The 16,543-nt window shown below is 42.5% G+C and overlaps 1 protein-coding gene across 1 annotated transcript in view; it reads right to left on the bottom strand.

The window, feature by feature from the left end:
* The window catches only part of NUP107 (nucleoporin 107), a 38,751-nt gene extending 23,846 nt beyond the window's left edge, over positions 1–14,905 (bottom strand). Inside the window, exons 1-12 of the mRNA XM_069974936.1 lie at positions 14,801–14,905; positions 13,850–13,935; positions 12,682–12,762; positions 12,364–12,479; positions 11,730–11,874; positions 9,079–9,182; positions 6,662–6,789; positions 5,852–5,900; positions 4,475–4,546; positions 3,597–3,685; positions 1,178–1,253; positions 40–153 (exon numbers count right to left, since the gene is read on the bottom strand). Of these exons, the coding sequence (XP_069831037.1) occupies positions 40–153; positions 1,178–1,253; positions 3,597–3,685; positions 4,475–4,546; positions 5,852–5,900; positions 6,662–6,789; positions 9,079–9,182; positions 11,730–11,874; positions 12,364–12,479; positions 12,682–12,762; positions 13,850–13,935; positions 14,801–14,808 (1,068 nt within the window). The 5' untranslated portion in view covers positions 14,809–14,905. The remainder of the gene's footprint in view (positions 1–39; positions 154–1,177; positions 1,254–3,596; positions 3,686–4,474; positions 4,547–5,851; positions 5,901–6,661; positions 6,790–9,078; positions 9,183–11,729; positions 11,875–12,363; positions 12,480–12,681; positions 12,763–13,849; positions 13,936–14,800) is intronic.
* Positions 14,906–16,543: the final 1,638 nt, after the last annotated feature.

The raw sequence follows: 16,543 nt of genomic DNA, 5'->3' as shown, positions 1-16,543 counted from the left end.
GAATAAAACCGTGCAACCAAATTCCACAGAATATTTTACTTCATCAGTCATGCCAGCTCTGATCAAAGTGAAGAGGTACTTCAAAAGTCTGATGTCATCTTCACGGTCAAGATCATCTAAGGGAAGCTTCTGTCTTATGGGTGCATCAGGATCCTACAACAAAGGGCAAAAAATGCATTTGATTAACTATGTGTAAAAGAATGCAATATCCTCCATACAGCATATCCTTCATTCTCTCTGAAATACACTCATATGCCTGCTTCCAATTAACTGGCCGCTGCTCCTCCCCGGGTGCTGGAAAGAGCTAGATCCAGTCCTGGGAAACTGGGAGAATTACTCTCTCATATACAACTACTGAATATCTGAAATTCTAGTATTTATTACCCCCCCCCCCCCCCCCCCAATTTACCATGCAGGATCAACAACATTTTATTAGCCAAACTATAAAATCTCTCAAAGTTATAAACACTAACTTAAGTGCATGCACCTCTGGTTATCAGGTCTTGCAATCTGCGCTGGATTAAGGGTGCCTTTACACAGATTTATCTGACAAATTTGAAGACAAAACCAGGAACACAATAAACAGGGAACAGGTCATAAAAGGAAAAACTGAGATTGGTCTTTAAAACCATTCCCGGCTTTGGCTTTAAAATTCTGTCAGAAATCTCTGAGTAAAGGTACCCCAAGCAACCTCAATTGCTGTCTTTGCAGTTTCTTTCCCTGGAAATTCCCAAGGAGCCTATGTCCGTCAATGACACATGCAAGAAGGAAAATGCGTACGCACCATAAAATTCTCTTAAGTAGATTGGGACTCTTAAAACTTAACCTGTTCTCCACATATGCATTTTAGCGAACTAACATTTGCGCAGCTGCTGCTCATACAGCATTGCCTAAACTGGATATCGATTGGTTTTGACAATCCTATATACTTTGAATGGAGCGGATGCATGCATCCATCCCTAACTACATGACTATTCTAGCTGGGGCTCACAAATGAAGAAAACTAGATCAGCGATGTGAACATGGCTCTAATTCTTCAGCTTTATTTCACGTGACGCATAAAATCAAACAGGACATCTTGTGGTGAACCCAGACTGGAACACCAATGTGTTTCTAGTGATAAAACACCCTTAGTCATGGTTGGCAAAGCTGGGGTGCTCTTACAGTTTATACATACCAGTTCTGTGACCAATGGTCGCTTACTTCCCAATATTGAAAAGCTTTTTTGTTTCAACGTATGCAGGGTATTTTCCCTACGGAATAAAGCAAATAAGAGAATAAAGCCAACATTGCTGAGGTTGGAACACAGCAGTTTTGTTTCTGGAAATCTGCTACTGCCGTTTTTGTACCAAAACCAGATATGAATTCAAATGGGATGGAAATTATAAAGGGAGGACTTAAACTTTACATTTTGATCCACTTCTGTTTTTTGGCACAAAAACTGCAGCGGCAGTTTTAAAGTGTCACTGTCGTGAATTTTTTTTTTGCAGAAATCAATAGTCCAGGCGATTTTAAAAAACTTTGTAATTGGGTTTATTATCCGAAAAATGCATTTTTATCATGAAAAAGCAGTTTGAAGCTCTCCCCCCTGTCTTCATTGTTCTCCTATGGAGAGAGCTAAAGAAAAGACCAAAACAGGACAACAAAGAGTTAATCTACAAATCCCTCACCCGTTATCTGTTCTGACCATCACCAGTGACCTGTCTGAGCTCAGATTACAGATGTCACCCAGCTCCTTGCCTGTAATCCTCTGTTATCTGCTTTCTGCTGCCGGCTAACTCCCTCCTTCCTCCTCCCCCCTCCCCTCTCCCTAGAACAGACAGGGGACGTCTCCTGCAACAAGTCACAATTTTCAGATTTTTCAGAGTGGATGAAAAAGAGGAAGGAGGGGGGGACCTGGGAAAAGGCTTTTTACATGCAGATAATGGCAGATTTGGCTAATAAACCCAATTACAAAGTTTCTTAAAATCGCCTGGACTATTGATTTCTGCAAAAAAAAAAAAATACGACAGTGACTCTTTAAAAAAAAAAATCTTCCGAAAATCTGCAGTGTGCACAGATCAGTGTGTGTGTGTGTGTGTGTGTGTGTGTGTGTGTGTGTGTGTGTGTGTGTGTGTGTGGAGACGGGGTAAGATCTCAGTGTTGGGTTTGTTTTTCACTTGTGGTCGCATAGGAATTGGAATCTGTAGGGCCTTACTTGTGGTGCTCTATTCATTACCTGGCTGGCCGCTGAGGGGGTTACAAACAGTCTCTCCTCCATTATACTATAAATCATATTATACTACATCTATGCTGTCACTGCATTGCAGGTTAAACACTTGTCATTGCTATAATTTCAGTGACCACTAGATGGTAGTGTTGCAATTGGTATACATAATATTGCAGCACTTATAATTTCTAATTTTATATTGATTTACCACACAGATCTTTCTCCCCCTCTGGCCTTGTGTTATCTGTGTCTTTTCCCATGAAATTCCCTAGTTTTTATCAATTTTTTGTACATGTAAATAAAGGACTGTTCTACTTCTAAATAATTGTGCAATTTTTTTCGGTTTTCTATATGGTTTTGTTGCACTGTATGTTGTTTATGCAGGACTTTCTTTTGGGTTGTATGTGAGCAAGTTTGTTTTGCAGCACTCCTCTGTGTACCATGTTATCAAGTACAGCAAAAAAAAAAACACCAAAAAACAAAAACAATGTAGCCACAAGCTGACACCTGGGCCATTAAAGTGAATAGACCTGCTGCTGTGTGCTTAGGTACACTTTAAAAAACCCTTTATTTTACAGGATGCTGATACATAGTTGGGACACACAGCAATTACACTATGTGAACCCATCTTATCTCTAAACAGTCTAGGGCTCTCTCCAGTAAGCACTCCCAGAGAGGGCTCTCGCAGTCTCCTGAATGGACACAAACTATCAATCCAAACACCAAGCAAACAAGACTTTTTACAAGATAATCAGTACATGGTATAGTGCTGTGCAGAAGTATAATCATCCAGACATAAAAACATGTATATTGCCCAGATCAAGGCAAGAGCCACATTACACCGCCTGATTAACATGGTAAGCAAGTGCCGATCTCAGGACTTGGGACAGTGCTGCGGGCATGGATTGAGTGGCTTGTCACTTCAGAGACTGCTGTGGTGAGCGGGAAACAGGGAGCAGGACTCCAGGGGAGCCTGGACAGGTATATCTTTATTATTTTAATTTGCATCATCAGCCGTGAGCCACACATCACTATTAAATTTAGCGATGTGCGGCTGGCGGGCAATAATTTTTAAACTTGCTAAAAGATCACAATAAGCAGATGATCGGCTCTTAAGCTGATCGTTGTCTTTACTACATGCAGCAATAGCTGTCCGAATTGTCCTGATTCGGCAGATCACTCTGTGTAATAAGGCTCCAAGTCTGGAGAGAAGGACCTATACCTTCTGCTTCCTGCTGAATCCACCTATGGCTTTGGCTAAAACCTGCAGTGACAGTTTTCCAAAAAAAACAGATGTTTGTCGGAGCAGCCCCAAAGGGCAGTCGTATTTAGATAATTACATGCTACTTTAACACAATGTGCCAATGGCATCCACTTTATTACATACCAGTATACTGCTTTAGCATAAAACTCAATGTTCTCAGAGAAATCACCAACATCATCCTTGGCAATGCTTTCCAGCCAATCTACTACCAGCTTTAAAAAAAAAAAAAAATAAAATAAATTATATATAGATAACTAGATCCTAGAGAGAATTCCAAAGCACAGTCTGCACATATAAACAGTGACGTCTAATGTAAAAGGTCATGGTCACCCTTAACACACACTAATATATTATATATATATATATATATATATATATATATATATAACACACACTTTGAAGCAGGTGTCCTGGATATCCATCGATTAGAGAAATTTGTCTGGCTCCATGGACACTAACTGAAAGTGAATCCATCCCACGAGGGAAAAAACAAAAACAAAAGAAAACCCAAACACATAAGTGGGGGCTTAGAGGAACTGGACTTAGAGGAACTACAAGTAGTGGACCATGAATGCCAGAAGGAGCGGGGCTTGCAAAAGGCAGAACATTTGCCTTGAGAGGAAGAGGTCCTGTAGGACCCTTTCTCCAGTCCACTCCTAAAGGTTGCTATTTTGCAATGGGAATCCTGGCGTCTTGGATACTGTTGGGGAAAAAAAATTACATTATACAATTGTTCCCAAAAAGAATGGAACAGAACTGCAGCAGACCCTTGGTGTTCAGTGACTGCTCCAGCCCAGGGCTGGATCGCCAGGATGGAGTAGCGGGCGTCATTACTCACGGCCTGCTACAGGGTGGTGTCCCCAATCACCAGCATTCCCCCTCCACCTGTCGCTATCACTCATGGCCTGCTGCAGGATAAATAGTGCCCCCTCAGTCTCCCATTTAATATATAAAATGTTTATCAGACTTCAATTTCATACCTTAAAGACAAAATACCATACCTGGCTCTGTCTTACAAGTGAATCCCGTTCAAAGAGTTTGTCCATAATCATTTTTTCACTGGCATTTGGCGCCTGATTAGGAGAGAAAAAAAAAATAAAATAAATCATAACAATTGAAAGTCTATAAACTGTTGAGCACTTTCCAAGTAAGTGCCCAAACAGTTGAGCTCTACCTGTGACAGTCATAACAAAAGCTACAATACAATGGTGTCTGGAAAGGGGTGGGGGGGGGTGAGAAACAGGGCAGGGAGGACATGTCATAACAGATAGCCTGGTCTGGCTGATATCAGTAAGTTTGGCAAGGTTTATGTAAAAGGCATTTTAAGAGGAGTTATCCAGGATTAGAAAAACATTGCTGCTTTCTTCCAGGAACAGAATGACTCGTCTCTAGAGACTAGCGAACCGGGTTCGAGTCGATCCGAACCCAAACGTTCGGCATTTGATTAGCGGTGGCTGCTGAACTTGGATAAAGCTCTAAGGTTGTCTGGAAACATGGATACAGCCAATGACTATATCCATGTTTTCCACATAGCCTTAGGGCTTTACCCAACTTCAGCAGCTACCGCTAATCAAATGACGAAAGTTCGGATCGACTCGAGCATGCTCAAGGTTCGCTCATCTCTACTCGTCTCCAGTTTGGGTGAGGTTTTGCAATTCAGCTCTATTCACCACTATGGAACAGAGTTGCAAAACCACACCCAAATTGGAGTGAAGAGTGGTGCTGTTTCGGAAAGAAAGCTGCCATGTTTTTGTAAGCCTGGGTAACCGTTTTAAGTAAGCCAATCCCTATAAAAACATTCCAATGCTAACTGCACATGTAAAATGGTAGATGCAATTTTTTTTTAAGGTGCTGAAATTTTTGCATAAAAAACCTACTCTAAGGACAGGCCATCAACATTTGATCATTGAGGACCCACATTTACACCAAATCATCTAATTTAAGGGGCTGTGGCACTCATGTGAACACAGACTCTTTACTTTTCTAACAGACATAGCTTTGTACATTCAGTAATTGGTCCATCTGATGTTGCACTGCAATGAATGAGAAAAGATGCAACAGGTACAATCTCTACAGAAAGTACAGAACTGTACTTTGTAAGAAAAGAGGCTGCAAGGAGCACGTCATTTTAATCAGCTGATCAGTAGGTGTCCTGGGAATCAGAGACCCGCCTAGTAGTAATAGCCTATCCTTGGGGAGAAAAGGAGGGGCGGGGAATACCAAAAAAAAAAAAAAAAAAAAAAGACTTAAATCTATAGTGGTGTGAAAGGAAGCAGATGATCTGCAAAGAATTGAACTTTTAAAAGATCTATTGGGTAAGTACACAACCTTGAATCATGCGTTTTAGTTTGGTTATGTTATTTAAAAAGACAACTTACCACAATATCAAACATATTTTCATCTTCCAATGCAGACTGTATGCGGTCTCTAAATGAAAAAGGAGTGTTTACATGTGAACGGAAAGCATTGTAAGGTTGTCGAAAGCCATTACACAGTAAAGTGGCTTTTATATAATATGACTGAGTTTCATAGCACTAAAAGGATAAGAGGAACAGTACATACTAAAATAGGCTTAACTGAACAAGGAGAAAAAAACATTCAAATTCATTCAAATACGTTAAAGGTGAAGTTGGGCAGGATTATAAACACATTTACGTATGTCATGATAACCTAATAGGTGGATATTAAAGAGATAGTGTGGACTTGCTGCATTATTGTTCTGGTTCTTGTACAAATGGCACAGGATGAACTGGTTTCAACAAGTAAATAAAAGATTTAATCTAAAAATAGCTCTGGACTGATGCGACAATCATTTATTCCCTAATACCAGACAATCCTCCTAAATAGAAAGCTCTAATCTTAAAATAAAAAAATCTTTGATCCAATTGCTGACAGCAAGTGAGGCTGCTATATCAGAAATAAAAAACTAAATGTCACAACTGACCACAGCTTTGTAAAGGTTTAAATTGACGGTGTTCCAACAAGAATGGATGTAAGATAGAGTTCAGACACTTTTGGCCCTGCTGCCTATACAGCTTGGATTATTACACTGCCTTAGTTTTGCTAATCACTGCAAAGAAATGTGTTGCTGCCCTCCTATAACAATGCTGTAAAGAAAAATGAATTGAAATACTTTTATGAGTAATAAGATGCATAGAACACTTGCAAATCTCAGCGAGAGGACAAACCTGTATAGAGACGCAATCAACCTCCAGGTTACCATTTCTTGTCTAAGTAGCCATAAGACACTGGCAGTTTTAGAAAACTTTTGCTGTCCTGGAGTAACACGATTGGCAATCTTTTTCAGTAGGCTAACCTAAATAGAGGAAAAAAATTTGACATGGCCATATTTTGTCAGTATTACTCCTGGTGCAAAACACTGAACAGGTCAATGAAATGAGGCCTTATTCTCATCAGTTACTGAATTACAAAATCCTTTAGGGACAGTTTTCAGTCTTCTAAAGGTCCTATTACACAGGATAATTTTAGTAAACAAGCACCAATCTGCTAGATTGCCACTTGTTTACTAGACCTATCACATGGCCTGATAATCAGGCCGTAAGGGCTGCATGGACATAGGTAGCGATATCCATGCAGCCCTTGCCCAAACACCTGATACCTTACCTCTCCCCACTCCCGGTCTTCTCTCCTGTGCTCCTCAGCTTCCCGGTCCCAGCAGCAGTGTCTGAGCAGCCTGTCAGCTCAGAAGCTGCAGACGATGGGACCAGGAAGCTGCAGAGCACAGGAGAGAAGAGTGGGAGAGGTAAGGTGTCAAGGTGTTTGGGCAATTAGCTGTTGGCCATGCATTGCTATTACATGTAGTGATGCATGGTCGGCCCCCAACGATTTTAGGTCCAAACCTAAACCAATAATCCTTGTGGTCGGCTGATCATTTGTCTATTACTTGGAGCGAAAATCCTCCGATTATCGCTCAGTGTAATAGGGCCCTAAGGGCAAAAAAAAGCACTAGCCAAGAATGGTCAGATAAGGATACAAGTGTAGGGGACTTTTAGATCCAAAATTATGAATTACTGTTAGTGGCAAAAAGATTTTATGCAGCACTACTTTGACTGTATACCAATGCACCATCCAGCAGTGGAAAAGTAGACTCAATCCAGATGTTTGGGTATTCTTGGTTACGAACTGTGTGTGATGGAAATGCATGTAACCTTATTCTGATCCAATGAAGGTCACCCACGCTTCAAGGAAATATGCGTCATTATCAAGGCTAACTGGAAGCAAACTTCACAGCTGACCCGGAAGCAGCTGTCCTGGCAGGTACTTTTTAAAATCAGCAAAAAATAAATAAACTGAACAAACCCTATAAAAGAAATCTAAAGTTTAAACACAGAATTAGGGATTGCTTTAATAGGCCATGCTGCTACTTCTAGTTTTGTATAATGTTGGCACGAGTATTCTGTACTCATTACTAACCTGTACCTAAACCACCAACATGAAAGCTAAATTTTGTGAGTACTCACTGTAAAATCCTTTTCTTGTCAAGTTCATTGGGGACACAGAAGATCAAGGGTATAGGCTGCTGGAACTAGGAGGCGACAGTGAGCAAAGTACAAATGTAAGCCCCATGCGACACAGGTTATACCCCTCCTGAGGGACTGAGCTAATCAGTTTGTATGCAAGCAATAGGGGTAAACTAGGAGAAGCCAACATTAGGTTTCTTTGTTATATATTTTTAGCACTATTGCACTTTATATAGGTTCCTACATGACTATGATTGGGAGTTACTATTTGGACAGCCACCTGGTCCCTAGTTTACCACTTTTTTATACTCTGATATTTAATTGTTTGTATATTATCTGCATAACCATAGTATAGTTACACTTCTGTGTTTTACTACTCGGATAATTCTATTTGCTCAGTGTTTCCTTGGCATATACTGGTACACTGATTTTTTTTTTTTTTTTTTAATGTCCATCATCATGTTGGTGTTTAGGGTTTCTCAATAAAGTAATTTGTGTATATACATATTTATCTTTTGTGGGGTGCATCATTTAAGTGTCCATTCTTTGTTGCGGATTCTTACCTCACCACACTCCCCCGGTGTCTTCGGATTCCATGCTGAACGCTACCATCATTGGCAGCGACAGCCTGCTCAGCCAATTACTGGCCGCAGCGCTGTCCCCTCTCAATCAGTGATTGGCCAAGCAGACTGTCACTGCCGAGACAAGTCTGTCTCAGCAACGTTCAGCAGGGGGCCCAAAGGCACCAAAAGACGACACTAGGGGAGCATGGCAAGGCAAGAATAAAACGTTTATTAGGTCAATTATAGCTGGTACCTGGATGATCATTAGGCTGCTAGGTGACAGCAGAGCTCTGCTGTCAGGGTCTCAATAGCATGGTGGAATTGAAAGAAAACATAAGAAGCTACCAGAAACTCGCGTGTTTGCCTCCTACGTACACCAAGCTGACAAGTGATTTGATTGGTTCCTGCAGGAGAGGAGTAGTCTGTGCAGGAGGAGCTAACACTTTCTCTGCCTAGTGTCACCTCCTACTGGTAGCAGCCTATAGCCATGATCTTCTGTGTCCTCCAGTGACATGAAATGAGAACGTAAATACACAACATTACATAAATTAAAAAGCTTACCTGTTCACTGCACATATTTTCATACTCTCCTACAAGATCAAAAACCGCACTGGAAGGAAGCTTTTGAAAGGACTTCAGGAACTCTTCATACAGACTCATTGTTGCTGAAATCACAACCATTATGTAAAAAAAAGTTAATAAATAAGTGGATGGTTTTCCTAAGTTAGTGAAAAATTAGCCTACTGCTAAAAGTTGTTCAAATAATAAATAGAAATAGTCTGAACAATCCAAGACAAAACTTATTTCTTTTGTCAGAGCTGGATGGGGGGGGCTTGTTGTTCCAATCTTGTTTTTTGGGAGGTGGATTAACAAAGTTCTGCCATTCTTGTATTTAAATTTTGACAGCATTCACCATGCGGGAAAAAAAAATAGTTTGGTGTTGCGTAAATTTGCTGAATAGTTCAGATATGTTCCCCAAACCTGTACACTCGCCATTTCACTCGCTGTTCGCTGAAAAACTTGGATGCAGCCCTGAGTCATTGAAAGTCTGTTTAACACTACTCACAAAGGATGTGGCAATATCAAATATGTACAAGTTTTGCTATTTTACATTTTATAAGGGGAATTAATGTATAGAGGGGTTATCAAAAATCTTTTTATCTTTTTAAAAAGTCTTACAAGGGGACTTTCATCAGCGATTCTACTAATGTCATTAGGGCTGGGCGATATTGGCCTAAATCAATATTGTGTTTAATCGTACATGTATCCGCGGTAACAATTGAGTGATAATTATGACACTTCCCTTTTTGCAAGCCACACCCACTTGGCCGTGCCAAGCTGGCGATATTTTGTTTCAATAAATCAAAAAAATAAATAAGGAACTCGCTGAACATCAACACAAGATTGTGCCATTTAGTCTATATTCATTATCTCAGCAGAGACCTGAACGTGTATACACAGGTACGCAGCTACGTACATACTACAGTTGTAGGAGCAGTGTAGACTAGGAAAGTAAACCCCGTTACCGTACAAGACATCACCTCTCTACACCGATAGTAATAATCCTATAACTGTACAGGATGTCACCTCTGCACTCTGTTTACACATGGATACCATAATCCTATTCCCACATGTGACAACTCCTGGCAGAGCATTCTCACAAATGATGATAGTATTCAGAACTTTTCGCTACTCTCATTCATTCATTGCAAACCCTTGACTTACAACACTGTCCCATATCATCCTACATGACAGGTCTTTGCAGAACATTCCCCCCCCCCCCCCAACAAGAGCACCCTGCAGAGCATACCCATGCAGCACATCTCCTCCCCCCCCCACCGCACACACACACACACACACACACAAACACTCCCTGCAGAGTATTTACAAATTTTACTTCTTTGGAGAATTCCTGGGGATGACTTGGGTAGGGTACATGCTCATACCACACTCAGCTCGGGCAGACACGCTCCCCTCCCGGCAGCTTGCACATGGAGCTCCACGGTCGCTGAAGCAGGTCGCAGCATGGACCGCAGGGGCCGCTGGGGAGGGTGATAGTGTCGCTGCGCCTCCCTGAACCTGCTGTACAGCTGCAGCACTCGCAACGCTATCACCCTCTCCCACGACCCCTGCGGTCCGTGCTACCTGCTTCTCCAGCGACCAATACCGCAGATACCATCCTGGAAAAGTTGGTCGGTTAACCGACACCAGTGACGGTATTGGTATTTTCACGGTATACTGCCAAGCCCTAAATGTCATGATGCAATATATTATGCTGACAGGCTATGTACACAGCCATAGCCTCAGCATGGCTGTATACCGATAAATGCATTGCAGGTCCCTGGCGATCAGGTACCAATGAGGTGATATTTTAAAAAAAACAAAACAAAAAAACCAAAACATCCAGGTACAGACACCCATGTCAGCTGTGCTTAGCAGGGGGTCTTCCGTACACCTCTCGTACTTCCTGAGGGGTGGCTATTTTTACATAATCTTCTCTTTTTGGTTTGTATTGCTGATTCTATTTGTACAGACTGTGCACCCAGTATTGTGGCCGTGTGTATCCCTATTTTTTTTGGTTAGCATTCACAGAACAAAGCCATCATGTAATACAACCAGGGAAATGTGATTAGCAAGCCGTTCTTTGCTGGAATTCTACACTGATTCCTGTGACAGTTATTCTTTAAAGTGACACTGTCACCACCTTTTTGCAATCTGACATCTCTACACAGGTGTAAAAAGGTAAATTTAGTGGTTTTCATACCTTATTTTATATCATACGTCATGGTGCTTGTTCAAGTAAAAAGTGTTTTTTTATCAACTGCAGATTGCATTAGCGCCACTTAGCCCCACCCACAACGCCACAGTTGGCTCCGCCCCCTCGCCAGCCATTGGAACAGGCTGGCCGAAAGGTCTAGACCCCACCCCCTTTACATTGGCCAACCAATGGGCGTCAAGGGGGAGGGGCCAATTGCCACTTAATGCAATCTGCAGTTGATAAAAGGACACTTTTTACTTGAACAATCACCATGACGTATGATATGAAATAAGGGATGAAAAACGCTAAATTTACCCTTTACACCTGTGTAGAGATGTCAAAATGCACAAAGGGGGTGACAGCGTCACTTTAATGCACTTTAGCCATAAACACACAACATCCTTTGGAAACCTGCTTTGTGTGAACGTGGCCCAAATATATCTTTGCTTCTTACCAGCCTCTCCTGGATCTTCCTCTCTCATCATGACCGCACTGAGTGTGATGTCTTCAGTAAAGCTGGGACTATCAAATGTTGTAAAAGCACTGGTTCGCTGAGGGGAAAAAGTGGCTGTGTATGCACTATCATCCAGATTAGGAAGCTACAAAAATAAGATATATAAGGAACAATCATGTTTTCACCAAAGAGAGAAAGAATCAAACTGCTATTAACGATTAATGCAGAATTCCTATGAAAAAAAAAAAAGACAGAAATGTGCAGGAAAAAGGGTATACTTACCAGTCCTCATGCCCCATTGTGCTGTTCCAGAGTCCAGTTGATAGCCACAAACACAAAACCTCCTTCAGCTCCCCCAGCTGATCAGTTGTTCATTCAGGCAATCATTGACCAGGGCGAAACAACACCCCATTCAATGACTGGCTGAGCAAGCAATCGGCAAGGCATTGACATTGCAGCTGAAGGCGAAAATGACAGCCAGCGAGGCCAGACAGAGGCGCAACAAAGGTATGGGGATGGGTAAGTATACTTTATTATGTTCCTGCACCCCCCTGACCTCTATTTCATGAGACTTTTCTTTAAGGTGAAAGCATAAACATGAATTTTGGGACAAATAGTCACAGAAACCACCCACCGCAGAAATATCAAGCAGGCGTCCAGGAGTCTGGACTAAACGAGGGGATCTGCCAGCTGAACCCAGAATTGCAGACACATCTGGTGGTCTAGCTGTGTTCCAGGGCTGTGGAGTCACTGTAAGAAAGAAATCCTTAGCATGATTTACTATTGTTATATATAAAATACCCTGTTTTATATAAAATCTAATATTATATACTTAACTAATCTAAGAGGGATAATAGTTTATGGAGAAATATACCATATACAGCACCAAGACCATGAGCTGTAAACAAGGGGGATTGTTGTTTTACATACAATTTTAAACAAAACTACTTACTGTTCTGTCGCAGAAGAGATGCAGGAGTCCTAGAAGTAATGGAGGGTCTGACTGGGTTAGATGCACTCCAGCTGTCATTAGCTGTGGCAAGCCATCAAGGAAAACATATTAATCTGACACTTGGTAGATGTGGATCTGTTCTAGTCAAACCATAATGACCGCATGGGGACAATGAACAGAATAGACAAGGAGGATTTTATACCAATACATATTCAATCTCTTAAATCTTGCATGTCAAAGAAACAACTCAGTTCAGGGATCACAATTAAAAAAATAGTACACTATGTACACAAATGTGGAAATACCGCCTTGTGGTAACGTCCACCTTTAAAGAGAACCAATCAGTTCAATTGGGCTGATATGGTTCATTGGACCCCTGTATACAGCTTCTGAGCAGCCTGCAGCAGGAGCTGTATACCCCCCTAAAAAAGCAGTTAAATGACCTGGGCGCGACAGGCAGAGGCGGGGAGGTAGTCATCTGCAGGGAGCCGCTGATTGGTGCCCTTTATGGTGCGTTTACACAGATAGATTCTTGAAGCCAAAGCCAGGAATGGATCTGAAAAGAGGAGAAATCAGTCTTTCCTTTATGACCTGTTCTCTGTTTATAGTCTGTTCCTGGTTTTGGCTTCAGAAATCTGTCAGATAAATCTGTCTGTGTAAACACACTATTAAGCAAACTGATAAACTCAGGTTAGTAGTTGGCTCTGTTCACAATGGAGCAAAATATTCAGGGAAGAGGGAGGAGGAAGGAATGGTGAGGAGTGTCAGAGCATAGCACGAGTACTACACTATAATTCCTCTGACTCTTCATTACAGTAGAAGAAATTATATTGCGCAGCATTGTCGGGTCTGGGTGCTGACAGATTCTCACGTACAGGATCTGCAGCAGATTTGAAGTTGCAGATTCAAAGCAATAAAAATAATTAGCAACCCTTAAAGGCTATTAGCCAATGCACACAACTGCGAATGCCACAGTCCATGCATTTGTCTGGAGCTGGAAATGCACTTATACGGTCCATTTTGCAATCTGTGCTCCATAGACTTTAATGCCTTTCACAAGTTCACGGTCCATGATTGTGGACGGCACATCCATGGGCTACCCGTGACTGTGCATTACAATCTCACCCAAAGGAACACTACTATTTATATACACATTTTTAAAGGATACAGGATAATCTTTGATGGGAACTTTGGCGCCTAGCTGTTCTGGAGATTTCAGCCTCCCGAATAACGGGGGACGCATCCAAATGGGTCCTGTAAAATAAAACTTATGTATACGACAAACAAACTCATGGAAAGGGGGGGAAATCACTAAGTTCAAAAGCTACCTTATTATTGAATAACCAGTGCTCAATATACAAAGTGATTCTTTCAAATCAACTGAAGCCACAAAGTGCCAGAGAGCGGTTATTTACTTTTATTAAAAACTACTTATCAGCCGATGTATGTCCTGCAGGAAGTGGTGTAGACTTTCCAGTATGGAGAGCAGGAGAGATTTTCTATGGGGATTCGCTGCTGCTCTGGACAGTTTCTGACATGGACAGAGGTGGCAGAAGGGAGCGTTGTGTTATACACCACTTCCTGCAGGACATACAGCAGCTAATACTGGAAGTCTGGAGGTTTTTTTTCATAGAATTACATTACAAATCTGTGGCAACAGTTGATTTGAAAGAAAAAATAAGTATTTCGTGAACAACCCCTTTAAGCAATAGGCCATTTGCTTCTGCATTGCCCCTGCCAGTACAGCCATCATCCCTTTGCTGGTATAGGCACAGATGGTGGCAGAGAAGCCCTTCTTCAGTGCCATGCCCGTTCCCTGGGCGCCTGATCTGTGGCACTCCTGTCTCTGAGGAAACTGACAGAATATGAAGCCAACTGCAGCCCCGAATAAGACTGCCTGTCACAGATACATAGGCTAACGCCTTCAGTGTGGTCCGCGGCAGTCTGTGATAGTTCAGGACATGTCATACATTATGCTAAGCGGCACATGCTCTATGTGCAGCATGGCAGCTGTACTGGGCCCCATGTGTGCTGTCTGCACAGGAGCCCGCCATACACCAGGTCTGCCCTGAGACACACAACCGACCCACGGAATCTGGCTGCCCGCTCCCCGGTTTACCTCTCCATGTTGTCTACAAACAAGCACAGACTTCCCGCCCGGCAGCTGCTGACATTAGAGCGAGCGTCCGGAAAACGTCGCTCGTTAAGGCGCCCAACTTCCGGCTCATACAGAGCGAGCGGCCATCTTTGAGAAGGGATCCTGCCAGGAATAGGCGACCGCGGACTGCGCCTCTATTGTCGGCCGTGTCTGGAGCGGCAGCTTATACTTGGGCTGTAATTTAGAAATGCAAACACTCTCTCATACTGTCATATCACGTGCTTTCTGTGTACACAGTCACAGGGCATGCACTGCTCTAAATTGCCGAACCACTCACAGTTGTGTATCATAAAACCAGCATATAAGACAGGACAATAAGCTTTGAGTCTTTAAAACTGTCCATAGCCACCAATCAGCTTTCATTTCAACGTCTTTGAACAAATGAAAACTGTGGTTGCTATGGGCAACAGTGATTTACTTTTAGGGCCCATTCACATTACAAAATCGGCACAGAGATTCTGTCCGAAACTCTGGCTCGAATCCCGCCTGTTATCTCAATGGGAGGTCTCACGCACTTCTGCTCTCTGCGCCTCTCAGCTCAAAGAATTGACACGTCAGTTCTTTGAGCGGAGGCACACAAGCCCTCCCATTCAAACAGATTGAAGGCAGGATTCAACGCAGATTCCGCGTGCAGTGGTGGTGGTGGGTGGTTTCCGCACACAATTTCGGAGCCAATTCCTTAGTGTGAAAGGGGCCTTAAGGTTTGTTAAATCTGCCACAATGTGTGACTCCTTCCTGGGATAAAATAAAGCTATGTGATGCTCTAATTATGTTACATTATTTATCTTAAAGAAGTCCGGCGAACATTTTTATTAAAGTATTGTATTGCCCCCAAAAAGTTATACAAATCACCAATATGCACTTATTACGGGAAATGCTTAGAAAGTCCGTTTTTCCCTGCACTTACTGCTGTATCAAGGCTTCACTTCCTAGATAAAATGGTGATGTCACGACCCGACTCCCAGAGCTGTGCGGGCTGTGGCTGCTGGAGAGGATGATGGCAGGGGACCCTCAGGGAAACAGGGCACTGGAGGGACACTGAGCATCCCTCTGCCATCATCCTCTCCAGCAGCCATAGCCCACACAGCTCTGGGAGTCGGGTCATGACATCACCATTTTATCCAGGAAGTGACATCACCATGTTATCCAGGAAGTGACATCACCATTTTACCATTTTACTACTGTATCAAGGCTTCACTTCCTGGATAAAAATGGTGATGTCACTTCCTGGATAACATGGTGATGTCACTTCCTGGATAAAATGGTGATGTCATGACCCGACTCCCAGAGGTGTGCGGGCTGTGGCTGCTGGAGAGGATGATGGCAGGGGGATGCTCAGTGTCCCTCCAGTGCCCTGTTTCCCTCAGGGTCCCCCTGCCATCATCCTCTCCAGCAGCCACAGCCCGCACAGCTCTGGGAGTCGGGTCGTGACATCACCATGTTATCCAGGAAGTGAAGCCTTGATACAGCAGTAAGTGCAGGGAAAAACGGACTTTCTAAGCATTTCCCGTAATAAGTGTATATTGGTGATTTGTATTACTTTTGGGGGGCAATACAATACTTTATTAAAATTTTTTGCGGGACTTCTTTAAAGAGGACACATCTCTGCATAAACTGTATCCCCGGAGGCTCAGCAAACTCCCCTACCTCCTGGATTCCAGCGATGCTTTTTAAGCAGTGGTAGCTAGACAACTGTTTTTAGAG

This window comes from Dendropsophus ebraccatus, chromosome 1, assembly GCF_027789765.1.
Source record: "Dendropsophus ebraccatus isolate aDenEbr1 chromosome 1, aDenEbr1.pat, whole genome shotgun sequence".
Classification (NCBI taxonomy): Eukaryota; Metazoa; Chordata; class Amphibia; order Anura; family Hylidae; genus Dendropsophus; species Dendropsophus ebraccatus.
The sequence above is the reverse complement of the archived record's forward strand: the minus strand, read 5'-3'. Positions and strand labels throughout refer to the sequence as shown.